Source organism: Lissotriton vulgaris, chromosome 4_1, assembly GCF_964263255.1.
Source record: "Lissotriton vulgaris chromosome 4_1, aLisVul1.2, whole genome shotgun sequence".
Classification (NCBI taxonomy): domain Eukaryota; kingdom Metazoa; phylum Chordata; class Amphibia; order Caudata; family Salamandridae; genus Lissotriton; species Lissotriton vulgaris.
In genome coordinates, this window is record NC_141691.1 from 2043548753 (window position 1) to 2043564735 (window position 15983).

The window sequence follows — 15983 nt, forward strand, 5'->3', positions numbered from 1 at the left end:
GCGAAGTTCAGCAGGACCTCGGAATGATTTAGGGCTGGGTCCAGGCAGTTAACGATATGTGGGTATGCCTGGTTAACTAATTCTTTTGTGATTTTTTGTGGATCAATCTTTTCCCATTTTATGGAATAACCATTATGTTTGCGCAGTTGCAGGCTATCTTGAGTAAGGGCTGCTGCTATGTCTGTGACCTTGGATTTATGTTCCGATGGATGAAATTCGATCTTTAATGCGTAGTGGTCACTTAGTATGTTGTCAATTACTTGGTGATCTGTGACTTTTGCAGCGAGACTGTGGGACAGCAGGATGTAGTCCACTGTTGTCTGGTGGCCTCTAGCTACGTAAGTTGGATTAAACTGATTTTTCTCCGCCTTCAGAGAATTAGCAATGAATAAGTCAAACTCTGCCAGTGTGTTATTCAGAGCGTTGCCGGATTTATTGTGGCCGAAATGTGCTAGTGGGACGTCGTTATCGTCTACAAATCCGCAACATTGGGTGTCTGCCATTGGGCACGGATGTGTATTGAAATCACCTCCCCAGATAAGATGAATCGTTTTGGAATTGGTCTCCCGGTGTTGAAGGGATCTTAGTCTCTCCTGCATATTTTCAACGAAAGTGAGGAAGTAATTTTCCGTTAGGTTGTTGTATGAGTTGACAAGGGTAATAGTGTCTTCATTTGCAAAGGAGACAGAAAGTATCTGGCAATTAGAGTCGGTGAAAAGATTAGTCACTTTTAAATGGGATAGGGTGTTAGCAGTGTAGATTGTTAAGCCTCCTTTGGGTCTGCCTATTGGGCTTTGGGTAGCAGGTGAGAAGTAGGTTTTATACCCTAATAAGTGTAGCTCTGAGGTTGCCCAGGTCTCTTGGAGGCAGATTATTTTGCCTTGCTCTTGGAAATTAACAGCCGCGGGGTCTTCGATCTTGGTTCGCAGACCCGCCACGTTCCAGAATAAAAAAGGTATTGTGTGGGGGTTGTCTTTCTGGACTGAGGTTGGTGGGGTCATGGCAATGTTGTTACTTAGGGGGGGGGGGAATGTGGCGAGTTTGGGGTGGTTTGTTCTAGATCCCTTAATGGTCAATCCACCATTTCTAGGGGACTGTATCTATTTGTTGTTGGAATGTTATACCAGGGATCCCATCTGGGCGGATCTCTACGGGTCATCCTCTGCTGTTGGTATCCCCATTCTCCCCAATTTACTCCCTGATGGCGTGGATTAACTGATTGCCAAGGGTTTTCCTGCTCTCTAAAACGAGAGGTGCCATATTGTCTATTGTCGAGGAAAGTTGGTTGGCGCTGAGGTGGTTCGACCCAAGAGAAAGCGGGGTCCTCAAAGAAATTGCTATTTGAGGTTTGGATGAAGGGGTAAAAGAATGAGAGGGGTTTAATTCTTATGCTTCCTTTTGGATTAGGTTGATCCCAAGAGGTAATATAGTCTACCACCCATGGGTCCTCAAAGGTAATAATGATGCAGTCCCCTGGATATTGTTTGCTGCCTTTTCCCACCCACGGGGTCCTAAAAAGTGAGGAGATCCTACCATGGCAGTTTGGTGGCATGGGGCGATTTGTCTGCAGCCAATGGTGTACTTTGTTTTTTAGGGACCATGGCGGTTCCGCCGTATTAGGAGGTAGTTCGGTTACTCCAATCATGACTGCTACATAAGGGGCGGCCTCAGGAGAAAGCTCAGTATGGGCTCTAGCTTCTCCTGTCCCTTTTAGGGTGTTTCTTTGGGTTGGTTGGGAAGAAGAGTTGTGTGCCGGGGTTTTGGGGGGGAACGGATTTTCTTGGGGCTGGTTGTGGCCGAGTGGTTGTGGGTGGTCTATTTTTGGTTTGTTTTGATGTGGTTGGACCTGCGGTGGTAGGGTTTAATGTGCTTTGGGTCGAGGTAACTGGGGGTGTTGGGATGGGAGGCGGAACAGTGGGTACTACTGTCTGTGGTGTGATTGTATGGGGAGTAGAAGGTTTTACGCTAACACCCGAAGAGTTTAAGGGGGCATTATGAAGAGGATTTGCGCTCCCTTTTTTCTTTGGGGGGGCCCCTGGGAATGTTGTGAGGACGAGATAAGCTTCGAAATCTGTGTTTCTATCTTTGTTAGTTTTTGTTCTACGGGTCGTAGTAGTTGTTTGAAGATTTCTGTTATCTTATCTATGAGAATAGAATTATCGTGATCTTCCGGGCCCTTTTTTGTGGATGATTGAGTTGGTGAATCCAATAGGATAGGAATAGTACCTTCCTGTTGGTCGTGATGGACTATTACAGTAGCAAGTTCTTGCTGTGGTGGTTGTAAGGGAATTAATAGCGGAGTTGGTGAAACCTGGGAAGTGATCGGAGGAGGAGTAGTTTTGGATATAGTTGGATTATTTAGAGGAAACTTATTTTTACTAATCGCTCCTTCTCTCCTTCCTCTTGCTTGTATATCTTCCAAGGGAGATATCTGGGTAGGGGATTGAGGTGGTAACTCAGGGGTTTTTTCTAATTCTGAGCCTAACAGGGAATCTGCAAGGTCAGATACGGATAGGTCTACGTTATTTGGAAGGCTGCGTCTACCTTCGTTCACAGTACCTGGTGCTTTTTTATTTGCAGTCAGGACGGGAGTTCTAGCTTCTGCGAGGTTACCCAGGGAGGATCGCTTGGCAAAGTCTAGATCCAATGAGACTCTTTTTTCCATGAGGGAAATGCTTTGATTGATGAACGAATTTGCTTTTGCAAGGAAATCGTCCATGGGTCCCAGTAACTTCCCGACGCTCCCTGGAGCTAGTGTTTTTTTTTTGTCCCTCTTGTGGCTACCATCTTGTGATGTTATAGGTTGATGTAGTGGATGTTGATTCCCGTGGCTAGAGTGAATATTACTTGGATAGTGGATGTAAGGAAGGATTAAATAATAACTTACAGAGGATGGGGCCCAGTCCAGTCTCTCGGTCTCTCGGGGCCTCAAACGGCCCGCTCTTTGCCCGGTCTTCGCCACGGACTACGCCCCGCGCGCGTCCCGCGATGCGCGTTGCTGAGGGCGCCTTTACGTTGTGATTGGTTGTAGGGCCGTGACACTGGGAGGGCGCGCGGCTCACGCGGTAGGAGGACCAGCTGGAGCTGTTGTGTGCTGGTCCTCGCAGTCCCGGGGCCAGCGCCTCACCCTCCTCTGCGGCCACGAGGTGTTCTGAGGCTTCCCAGCCGGTCGGCAGCGCTGACACACGTAGATGGGCTACTCCTGTAGCGGAAACGAGTCAGGTAGGGCTGGAGACAAACACAGTCTGTTTGCGAGTGGCATCTATGTGTCAATGGTACACCATTCCATAGGCTTAGGGCCTGCATTACAACCACCTGAACTGCTTATTTTTAAAACTTAATTGATACATTTTTAACAAATACAAAACTGTGACATGCTGCCCCAGAAGAGGGGATATTGAAAAATCATATAAAGGTAAGTCAGCACTTATCAGGTTGCGTTAGTTGGTAGATCAGCCACACATACAAAGTTCTGTGGAGGCACATAGGGCCTCATTTATGAAAAGTGACGCATCGCTGCGTGAGAACAGCGTTGCGTCACTCTTCATTGCGCCCTCCTTGCGACACCAATGATGCGCCATATTTACAGTATGATGCATCATTGCGCACTGAGTTACAGATACGTCAATATTTCTGACGTATCTGTATGGCGCAAAAGTGACGCATTACTGGAGTGTGTCACAAAAGTGACGCAAATCCAGCAATGTGTCCTTTCACATGGGGCAAACCCCATGTGAAAGGGCCTGCGTCAGTCTTATGCCTGCTGTGAGGCAGGCGTAAGAAATTGACACATTGCGTCCTAGAAGTGGCGCAATTTCACTGCGTCACTTCCATGACCGTTTCTTGCGTCAGAATGCCCTCCTGCATACATTGGGCCTCATTTATGAAAAGTGACGCATCACTGCGTGAAAACAGCGATGCGTCTCTTTTCATTGCGCCCTCCTTGTGACACCCATGATGCGTCATATTTACAGTATGACGCATCATTGCGCAAGGAGTTACAGATACGTCGGTATTTCTGACGTATCTGTATGGCGCAAAAGTGACGCATTGCTGGGGTGTGTCACAAAAGTGACGCAACTCCAGCAATGTGTCCTTTCACATGGGGCAAGCCCCATGTGAAAGGGCTTGCGTCAATCTTACGCCTGCTGTGAGGCATACGTAAGAAATTGAATCATTTGTGTCCTAGAAGTGGCGCAGTGAAATCTGATAATTTCACTGCGTCACTTCCATGACCCTTTCTTGCGTCAAAACGCCCCCCTTGCATACATTATACCTGACGCAGGTATAATGTGGCGCAGGGGTTTACAAAGTGACGCATCTACCTAGATGCATCACTTTGTAAATATGGCGCAACAAGGCGCATTTTTTACGCCACTGGTGCATCACATTTCAATTTCAAAAGTGCCTTATTCGAGTATTACTCATAAAAGCAGACATACAAACATATAATAAAAAGCAATTAAATTTACAAAGTCATTTAGACGCAAGCACATGGCACAATTTAAAAGACTATAACTCATCATAGATACAGGTGCAAAGTTCATTACTATTAAAAATACCAAAAAATGATAATCACAGTGACAATAAAAAATCCTTAAAAATTCATACCATTAAAATTTCATACCGATGATACATTAAATGAGCGTTTACAGAGAATAGACACTAGTCTAGCAGTCTCTGATCAGCTAAATAAACATTTACAGAGAATAAACATTAGTCTAGCAGTCTCTGAGCTTTTAATAAGCAATTACAGAAAATAGACAAGTGTCTAGCAATCTCAGATCAACTAGGCAGTGAGTAATTAACCTACCAGCAATCTCTGCCTTATAACCCACGCCCACCCCAAGTACTTTGCGGTGGCAATTATGATCCAATTTACAGAAGTGGATTTTACAATACGCAGCGCTACCATGCTACTTTTTGTGCCTAAGTTCCTGCACATAGGAGCCAACCAAGCTCGCCTTGGTGCAGAATATACTGGGCAAGAAAACAAAAAATGACCAAGGGTTTCATTTCCTACCCCACAGACTGGACAAATTGCTGCACCCCCTGATTTCCACTTAGATGTTAAATTACGGAGGGGGAGGGAACCTACCCTCAGTTGGAAGAGCAGTTTTCTGTCCATGGGGTTCGATATGTAATCCCAATACATTTCATAAATAGGGTACATCTTGACTTCTAGGAAACTGGTGGTCATAGACCCGCTGGTGGTACTGAGCAAACTCCTATTAACAACATATTCCCAAAAAATGTTTTTTAAGGTAGACTTAGTGGGAAATGAAGCCCCGGCTGGATCAGTCCATAAAGCATTTAGTCCTAATTCGAACAATGCATTCTTTAATGTTTTAAACCATCTGATTGTATTGTAACGGTCAGCTTTAATAACATCTATGAACCCATCCGCGTAGTGGGAGAGCTCTGGTGTAGTCCAGAGCCTAGGCCAGTATAAAATCGGGCGTAGTTTTGCCGTTTCCGAAATTTCTCTCCTACCTAGCTCATAACGCAGGGGCAATAACGGACTGCTCTGTGGGGTACCTGTCAATGACCTTAAGAATTTATTTTCTGACGTTTGGAGTTCCTTGAGATTTTCATGCCCCCATAGCTCCGCACCATCTGATGTTTGGAGTTCCTGGAAAAGTGACGCACCGGCGGCGTAAAAGTGCCGCACAGCCTTATAAATGAGGCTCATATTCTTTTGCCAGTTTGTGCTTCAGCTCGGAAGCAGCAGTCGCTGGTCAACCAAAAGAAAAAAAGAGAAGAAGATAAAGGGGAAAAGGGGATCAGAAGTATAGATCAGGATAGGGGGGGACAAGAGAGGGGAGAGGTGTAGGGAAATTAAAGGAGGGGAGGGTTGTCTCTCTGGTCAAATTAGGGAGAGGGGCACTCCGACGTGTGGAGCGGTCCCCCGATAGTGGTGCATGCAACATTGTGGCCATTTACACCAGGATCACCGGGTCATTTGACAATTGGTTATGGCAGAAAGCAGCGTCCGTAAGCCAGTCATCCCCACGCGGGTTACTCTTACGGCCCCAGCAGATAGCCACCCGCCTCTTGGCCAATAGCAGCATCATGGCAGCCAGTCTCCTACCTGCACCCCTTTCCTACAGATTCAGGAAAAAGAGGTTGTGGGATCTTGGAGCTCCGTGAAGTACTTAACACTTGTTCTGTCCAGGTGAGGGCCTTACAGGTTGGGCACCTGTAAGCCAAATGCAGGTCCATGACCCTTACTGAGAACCAGTGCTGAGATTTCTGTAAGAACATCAGTCCAACCCACATTTGCACATCAAACTGGTAGCCAATGTTTCGGCCAGTTGATAGCAGTGGTTGTAGAAAGTTGACAAGGGACCTCATCCAGACTGCAGGTTTATCCTCAAATATGGAGTCCTTCATAGAGTTGAATATATATGCTTATATGTGGTATTTGTACAGCGCACGCCTAGCTGAAAGGCAAGGGTCAAAGACAAGCATATAGTCAACGAGTCATATGAGTGGCAGCTGGGTTATGAGAGTAGGAGTGAACTGTTTTCTTACTTTGTCTTCATATTGTGTTCTTTAAAGGAGTGTGTCTTCATGTCTTTCATAAATTGGACCAGAGGAGTTGGGGTGTTCCTGATGGATACAGGAATGTTTATCTTGAGTATATAGATAGGGAAGGCCAGTTGCCTTGTTTTTGTTTCTTTTTTGGCACTTTTTTATCTCCAGTCTGAGGATGTCCTACGTGCGGGTGTGCTAAAAGTCATTGGTGATTGTGACCCTCTCAGCCACACACTTAATGGAAGCGGTTGTAGTGGCTTTGTTGATGAGAATGCTTGTTTTGAAGTTAGTGTGGCTTGCAAGGGGACCAATCCTGCACCAGTGTGGGAGACAACAATATTTCTTCAGGCCCTTTAGGAGGTGTGCTGCGGCATGTAGGATGCCTTTACGCCTGGCCAGTGTGGAGTCTGGGCGGCCATGGAGCAGGGCGTACCACCATCCAGGTGCATGGGTCCAAAGGTTTAAACTGCAGTTTTGGAAGTCACTTTCTTGGAGGAACGGTTTCAACTTTTCAGTAGAAAGAGCTGGTACCAGGCATTCTTGGTTTTCTTGGCAAGCTACCCCTTGAAGATGAGGTCAGAGTCCAGGGTGAATCCAAGTGACCTGATGTTGGGTGAAAGTTGGGGTTCAAATCTGCCCAGATTTGTGCCATTAATCCAGGTCTGGACTACTTACAGCTTGTTGACCTAAGCAAATTAGAGGGAGTTTGTCTGAGTGGGGCCAAGCCACAGGTAGGTACTGAACATCAAGGTCTGGGTGAGGTGCAAGTAGTACTGAGGCCTGGGATGTCTGAAACAGATGAGGCTTTCAAGTAGAGTTCTGTGTTATCGCTGTATTGGTGAATTCTGATGCTGTAAATGGCAAGTAGGTTCCCAAGGGCCTCCGTAGAGAGATTGAAGGTTATGTGATCCAGTTGGAAACCTGGGGGACATGTTAGTGACAGGACCCTTTGGAACATGGAGGTGAACATGTGAACACATTGGTGATGGTTGGATAGGTAGGAGAAGTACAGACGAAGGATGTTGCCAGTGAATTCCATTGAAGACTTTATAGTGTAGATGAGGGTGGGTGGTTAGTGGTGACTGAGAGGTCCCTTTTCACCTGTGACCAGCAGGGCATCGTCTATGACTCGTAATGTAGCTGTCTCCGTGCTGCAGGGTCATCTGTAGCTGGTAGTCCTGCAGAATATGATTGGTGTTGATGTGATCTTGAAGTTGTGTGTGGACTGCTTTTTTGATAATCTTGCTAATTAATGGTAGGAGAGTAATGGGCCATAGTTGGCTAGGCCAACGGGGTTTAGCGTAGGTTTCTTTAGGAATGGGAAGATCTGGCCTCTCTTGCTTCTGGGCTGATCCCTTCTGGCAGGGAGGCACTGACGATTGTGAGTAGATTTAAGAGTGTTTCTCCAGCGAGGGCTTTAATAAAGGACAATGGTAAGGCATCATCTTTGTAGGATGTGGGGCTGAGGGAGCTGAGGATGTCGGTGAGGCTGAGCAACCACACAAATCTGGCCGACAAAAGATAGGTACTGAGTCCCAAGCCTTAGACACTGCCATGAGAACTAGTCAAAGGAATCTCAAGAAGGGTCACTTTGTTTAACCCAGGCATGTCTTTTTAGAGGTGACTGTCTTACAAATGTCAGTATTAAGCATAACTTATTATAGTGTAAAAATGAAATGAGCGCAAGGCCGCTCCCTCAAGCTCTGTTTCCTTTTGTCTGTGATACCCTGGTGCTCAAAGTTCTACTGTGATTCTCTCTAGCTCCATCACTGGAATTGTTTATTCCGACGCCGCCAAGCTCCTGGTCACCTCCTCTGGCACATCCATCAAGGTGTGGGATGAAAACTGGAATATCCGGACCATATTCGTTGGACATACAGGTAAAGCGGGGAACCGGGAGTCTCCTTTCTCCCTCAGGCAAATGGAAGCACCTTCCAACTCATGAGGAAACCTGACCACTTGGGTAGAGCAAACTATGAAAGCAGTTTGTCTCCCACAGTGCATGTTTGCCCATCAGACCCGTCAAGGTTTAATTTAATAGCTCCCCAGGCTTGCCCCACTGACCTGCAACACATCACACAATATTTTGAACTCTCTCATTTAGTGGTTAAAGGTGAGATGTGTTGTGGAAACGTTTCTAATGTGAAAGCATCTTATAAAAATCCTATTTGAAGTCTGGACCTGTATGTTCAGTAAAAGTAAGAAAAGTTTGATATCAGACTCAGTGCATCAAGAGCTTCCCCTCATAGCCGTAGAGCATCTAATGCTGCTCATCCCCTTTCAATGTGCTATATATGTCCTTTTTTAAGTTCTAACATGGAGCGGAATACACGTGACAGAAACAGCTAAAACGCTGAAAGTACTGAAGGTTCATAGTCTTCTCGTGTGCAAGGACCTTGAGCAAAAGATACAAGAAAAGTTACTTCTTAAGGCTCAGTCGGTGAATTAGGAACCCTGGCTCAGGAGCCTGAGGCTTAATACTCCAGAGGCGAGACAGCCTGAACGACTATGGGTTGCAAGAGAGAACAAGATGGCAGTAGCTAAAATACAATGATATCTGATGTTATAGTATTATCAAAGCAAGTGTATGTGATTTCTCACATCTCACTCCTTCTAAGAACTTGAGAAGAGAAGACACCAGAGCTCTCAAAGACCTTGTTATCCACCTGGCTGTATAAACCTGACATGCGATGCACAGGAAGTTCCTATGTCTGTGAGAAACATGTTGTGGACAGTAGACATAGGTGATGCACTATAGGAACACTATGTGCCACCGTAGATATTGTGCCTCAAAGAAACGTTGTGCCGTGGCCGAAACTGTGTCCATCTTGTAACAGACATACAGAGCCCCCTCTTCTCGGAACCCTGCCAGGTAATCAGACGATGACGTCCATCAGAAACCATGTTTCAGACTCTAAACTTTCTATCAGAAATGTTGTGCCAGTAGAAACACCAACCTAAGAATCCCACAGTTTAGGGTAAGGATAAATGTTGGGTTTGGTTAAGTATTATGATTGGGTTTGGAGCTAATTAAAGGGTCAGGGTTTGTAGTAATTGTAGTGTTATATGTAGGCTGAGGATCAATGTAGTGTTGTCAGTGTAGTGACCAGTGGTGATTTTCACAGCGTTCACTGTTTTGAAAACAATGGTGTCATTAACACAGGGCTGAAATGTGTGTTTAAACTCTTACAATGAGCCTCCCATCTATTGCCATAGGAACAGAACGAAACAAACACAAATTCTCTAAGCCCTTTGGACCACAGCCTGTTTCATCCCAAGGAAGACGAAGGGCAGTAAACTGTTCAGAAAGCAGGTCTTCAACGTGTCGCTCTTCTAACATATTCTTTCCAGAAGCAAAACAGAAACCCACCTCTCCAGCACAGTTCTGGTAATCTCTGTTCATGTCATATTCTTGTTTTTAAGCCTAACCAAACATCCAGTCAAGATTTTTAATTCTCCTTGCTGCTATTGAAAACTATCCAGAACTAAAATTGTAGCTGATCTGGCAGAACTTGCTTCATCTGTCTCCTTGGTATGCGTCTTACACCAACGTCCACTATGGCTCTCGCTTGGTCGTATTAACTTCCCGCATCAAGCACCCAACTGCCTTCCCTCTCCCTGATCGCACTGTGGCTCAGGTATCCTCACATGCCTCTCCTGCAAGACAGCTACCATGGCTCTTTCCAACACTGCGTGAGCCTGCACACACAGAACCCCAATGTCTCGTCTTTGTGCCTTTAAATACACCCTAATGCAACAACCCCAGCTTCATCTCCACTAGTTGTTGATCTCTACCTTCCTTCAAGTTATCATTAGTCAACTTCTTTGCCGAATTCATTCAAACTCCGTGCCTAAAATATATAAACGGCTTCTCCCAAATCCTCGTACAGCCCTCACTTGTAATGAACGGAGATGGGAAACGGAGCTTAACACCAAGAATATCGGCTTTGTCTGGAGACATATACATAAGACTCCTTTTGCAAACAAGATCTCACGACTGCTCTCCCAAGAAAAATATATGATTATTAGCAGAGCGTACTGGACTCCTTTCAGACTCCACAAGCTTAACCTTAGTCAAAATCCAACTTGCTGGAACTTCAATATTCTTGAAGGAGATTTGGCCCACATATTATTCTACTGCCCTATCCTTCAAGCCTTCTGGGACAAGATCTTTGATTGTATAAAACACACTTTCCACATCGAACCCACCAGAGAATTCTCTTGCATTCTCTTGGGCTACCTCAACCCTCAACTACAAAATGAAAATGACTGATGTCTTTTAGACCTGATGCTCATGCTTACCTGCAAATTGTTTCTTAACAACTGGAAAAACTTTAAGGTGATCCCATTCCAGATGTGGCAAGAATGTCTCTCCTTTCTTAGAGGCACTGACAACATACCACCACAACTGGCTCCCATCTCTCAGACCAATGTGGGGCTCACTTGGTGCCACCTCATTCATCTCCATGCCTCCTTGAACAAAGTAACTCATACAAGACCCTGAGGTTTTCATATTACATCCTCTGGTCCCTGACTTTCTACAAAACCTCAACCTCACATATGGAGCCTCTCTAATGGTTCCTAATGAGGTCAGACAACAACTCCACTATGCTCCTACCTCCTATATTTTAGTGCTGACAGTTTATATAATTTTGTCTTTCCCTGGTGTATTTGCTTCACAATATAGTCTTTGTTCAAGGAATATTGTTGCAATAGTAATTTAGAATATTGTCATTGACAGAACTATGTACCATAACAGCTGACATTAGAATCAGGTTGGATGTAAGACTATGCACACAGCTTTTTCCCTCTCCCCCTTCTGTAACCCCCTACATACTGATGCGTTATATACTGCATCGTTTGCCACTGTCTTTTAGTTTATTATATGTTTACGAAAACTCAAAAACTATTTGAACCAAAATATGCCCCACAGCATCACTTACAAAATGAACAGCTTGATACCACTGATCACAAACCCAACTAAAAAACACTCTAGAAATACCACATTTTTTACTGAGCTGATCACCAATTCACACGGCTCACAATGCAACCCAAAGAAACCTCACATACACTAAAACATGCTCTTAAAACACTCATATCACAGTGATGAAAGAAAAAGCACTTCTCTCTTTGGAAACAGCAATAAGAGCCAATATTCTGAAGGTACTAGATTGTTGGAGATAAATTTGTTCTGCTGTGTAACAAGGGTTGATATAGATGATACAAAGGCTCAATGGAAGAGTTTTGGCACATAGGGCCACTTGTATGAAGATAGCATTTTGCGATTACCAAATAGCGATTTTTAAGACATGGCTATTTGGTAATCTCAAAATGCTCTGTAACAAAACAGACAGGAAACAGCGATTCCCAAATGCGATTTCTTAAAAATCACAAACGCAATTAGGGAATCGGTATTTATAATTGTGACTCCATTCATGCCTATGGGCCTCAAGGACCAGAGGTGCGAATGGTCTAATATTACCTAAATTGCGATCACCTAATTGGTAATTGCAATTAGGTAATGTAAAGGCGAGTGTGCACGGGGCCCTAAGACCCCCCGCAAGCGCACCTAAAAAAAGGTACACATGAAAGGCACACTTATGTACTCCACATGGCATTTTGGAAAATGCCTTTTTTGCATTTTCCTAATTTGCACAGGTTTACCATCAAGTTGAAATCGATGGTAATAGCATTTCCTAAATGCATAGTTCACATTTAGGAAAGGCTTCTTACATATGCATGACAGAATCGCAAATTGCGATTCTTTATTTGTATTTGCAATTTACATAATCACAAAAGCTAAATTGCGATCCCGAAAGCCTTTCATACATTCAGAAAGGCCATTTTGCATACGCATGGGTGTATTTAGCGATTCGCAGTTTGCGAATGCAAAATACTTTAATAGATGTGGCCCATGATCCGAGCCTCTTGTCTTGATATAAAATTACATTACACATCCCTTCCTGATGTAGTTGTAGGTGAACATAATGTACTTTGATTTGGTGGCCCTCAGTGGACATCCTTGGAGATTGAGGCCGTTCTGATCTTCTCTGTCTCCTTCTGCAGGTCCTGTCTCCGCTTTGGCCCTCCATCATGTGGGGACGCTCTTCTTCTCTGCCTCCTTGGATGGCACAATTCGCACCTGGGACCTTGAGACAGCGGATCAGGTGGATGAAGTGCAAGTGAAGGAAGATGTGCTTGACCTGGTCGTGCACGGAGAAGGGCACAGTCTTGTATCTTACTCCAAGTGCAGCATGGATCAATGGCAAGTGAAGCATCTCTATGAACTTTTTGCCATAATAGGCTCTCACGTGACAGAAATGACAACTGTGGACCTGAGTCAAAAGGGGAGCTTTCCTATCCGGACCCTTTGCGTCTGTAAAGACTCTGCCCTACGGTTGTTGTCGGTTGATACAGCTGACGTCATCTGCACACTGTTGCTGGATAAGCCTACTCAGGTGACCGCTGTGAAGTACTGCCTGCCTCTGGAGACTCTCTTCGTATTGACCGATCAGGGACACCTCTTGAAGGTTAACACACTAACAAATCCCATGAGTGTGGTGAAGCAGCTGCCACCAGCGAGCGCCTCCCCCAGGTTCTCCTGCCTCACGGTGTACAACCACATCATAGACTATAATGAGGCCTTTTCTTATTGGACGAAGGTGGTTGAACAGAAAGGGGAAAGACGACCGCGGAGTCGAATACAGCTTTCTCTGAGACTCAAAGAAAAAAACAGGTGAGGACATATGCATCCCTTAGAATGGTATATTCTGATTATCCAAGAGTTCATCCTTCTTTTAGATATAAGCTTTATCAAAAAGAGTTTTCAAAATTCTTACATAAAATAAAAATATTTATAGTTTGTATTCAGCCATTGGTCTAGTATATTTGGTAGCAGTGGTCGTGGTACAGATTGTGAAAGTAATCCTCTCAGTGGGCAGGGAAGCAGAGTTCAGGAGTGGATGGCGCATCATCATATGAAGACAAAAACTTGCACAAAAGACAGATCCCATATTTATGAAGCCTTTGCATTACTCTTACGTCACACAGGGTGGTGCAAAGACTACAAAAAAGACTTCAGTTATATGTACAAACCTATGCAAGCCCTGATTTGCATGGCCCTGTATGCCTTTGTAAAACAAACACAAGGCACCTGCTTGAGCTGCATTATGTTGCATTTCAAGCTGGGAAGCATCCATGGGTGGTGCATGGGTGTTCAAAGTTGTCTTCAGCCGCACTCATAGAAAGAGTAAAATGACTCTAAGGATTCTTTTTGTGCTGGAAGGTGTTCCTTTCTGCTCAAAAACATTCTTGACTGTAATCTAGGCACCCTTGTACTATGATGCAAGGATGCCTGTGTCAGTGCTAGGCTGCTTGAAGCTTGCCAGCACAAAAAGAGAGCAGTAATGCACCATATCTTGGTAAATATGTAGCATTTCTCCGCTCTGCCTTTCACGCAGCACAGCAACTTTGCTTGCTGTCCTGCATTGTGTGAACGTTTAGTAAACGCAGAATTTTCCATTTCTGCAAAGGGATTTTTGGACAACATGTGGCATCGATCACTTAAGACTTGAAGACCTATTAGAAAATCCACCTTACTCCTCTATATAAGAGGGGTTTGTAGGAAATGTAATACAATCTTAAGATTACTTGTTTTTCCCAACTCAGATTTTTGATGCCATGGAGTCCCTGAGTTACACCTGTGCAAATGAGGGTAAAATCTGACAGACATCTGGTGCACCATAATCATTGTTGTTTTGTTAGTGACGTATTTCTATTTAATTTTTACATTTCTAATATTAAAATATTTTCTAATTTCCTATACCATAGGAGAAAAGATCTCTGACTTCTCTCAGGCTGATCTCTTCATATAGACCAACTTGCTAGTGAAAACAAACGATAGAGAGAATTCGATAGACATAGAGTGTAAAGAGAAAAACAAGCACTGGCAATGCCAATAGGGCTGGCTTATAAACTAAGGTGCTTTTGTGTCATTGATCGGTTTAGGTACTCAATATGTCATCATACATGCACTCTGTCACTCATGTTTATATTCATGCATCAATTCATCCATCTACTAACTCATTCCTACATTCACCCTCTGATAAAACAGCAGTAAAATGCAGAAAAACTCAACATTATATGCAAAATAAATTTAAAAGAATAAAAGTATAAAAAGACAACATGCTGCCATCTAAACAGCACATGCATGTGCCCACAATAATGAAACTAAACATAGCACTGGGTGTCTGTCTTTCAGAGGTATTGTAAATAGCTGATTGCTGTTTTAACATTATAGCGTGGCTTTCCCTTTTAGAAGCAACATTTTGGCCATGCTAAAACAGTGCTGCACAACAGACAACATCATTCCATAATGGCATCTTGGTTTCCATGAAGTGGCCACATGGGATGAGGTGCACTGCAGACAAAATGAACAGCCAGTAAGTCACTAACTAGCACTCCTTGGAGTCCTGTTGTGTCCTCATGAAAAGCATTCACATAAAAAGAGGAGAAGCAAGAAATTAAAAGGGGGGACAACAAAAGAGAACATTGAAAAGTAAAGGACTGGCCAACCAGCCCTGACACTGAAGCACACTCATTTTCAGGTGGATGCACACACTTGATCAGAAAATACCATCAATCACAAGACAAGAGATGAAATGACTGATGTAGACTGAACCATTACCTCATGCAACACTTTGTCGTGGATGAGAGCAGAGTGTTAATGGCACTCAAACAGACCAATGGTAGAACAGAGCTGACCCAATGGTCCTAAATCTTTCATTATGGTTATAAATTAATATATGTGAATGTATATATTATTTAATGTTTTTTGTTGTTGTTGAAAGATCCTGGCAGGCTGCGAAGAAGAGATTCTAGCAAGAATTATTGTAGTACAACGTTTCTACCTCTAGGCATTGTTAAAGGTGGTAACCAAACACCAAAATCCATCGCTACAAAGATACTCTTTGTCATTTTATGTAACAAAATACCTACCTGTAAGTTTTAATACAGAAACATAGCAATCCACTCCTAAATGCATATTGACTTTAACATAAAAGTTTTACAAACAATATGTAAGGCTAGTACGTTTTTCATAACTTTTCATAATAAACAGATCAGACCTATGGCAATATTTTTTCCTAGGGGACCAATCACCCCTCTACGTATTATCATTGGCTTGTGGCCATAACCACATGAGGCCTCCTGTACTGAGCGCAAGCTTCAGCTCAAGGCAAACATCCGGCTAACTAATACATAGTATACAAAATTACAGTTGGCAAAGCAAAATATTATCTTCCCTAAAATGGCCAGACAGAGATTCTGACAATTCAGATCTTCAATGCCCACTGTAATAAATTGACTTATTGATTGAGTGGGGTTGGGAACTATAATCAAGCAACAACCACAGTCCTTGTCAGAATGAAACACAAAAGTCATAACAT

At 43.9% G+C, this 15983-nt stretch overlaps 1 protein-coding gene across 1 annotated transcript in view; it reads left to right on the forward strand.

The window, feature by feature from the left end:
* The window catches only part of WDR97 (WD repeat domain 97), a 474462-nt gene that overhangs the window by 102927 nt on the left and 355552 nt on the right, over window positions 1-15983 (forward strand). Inside the window, exons 5-6 of the mRNA XM_086966430.1 lie at window positions 8299-8417; window positions 12604-13273. Of these exons, the coding sequence (XP_086822556.1) occupies window positions 8299-8417; window positions 12604-13273 (789 nt within the window). The remainder of the gene's footprint in view (window positions 1-8298; window positions 8418-12603; window positions 13274-15983) is intronic.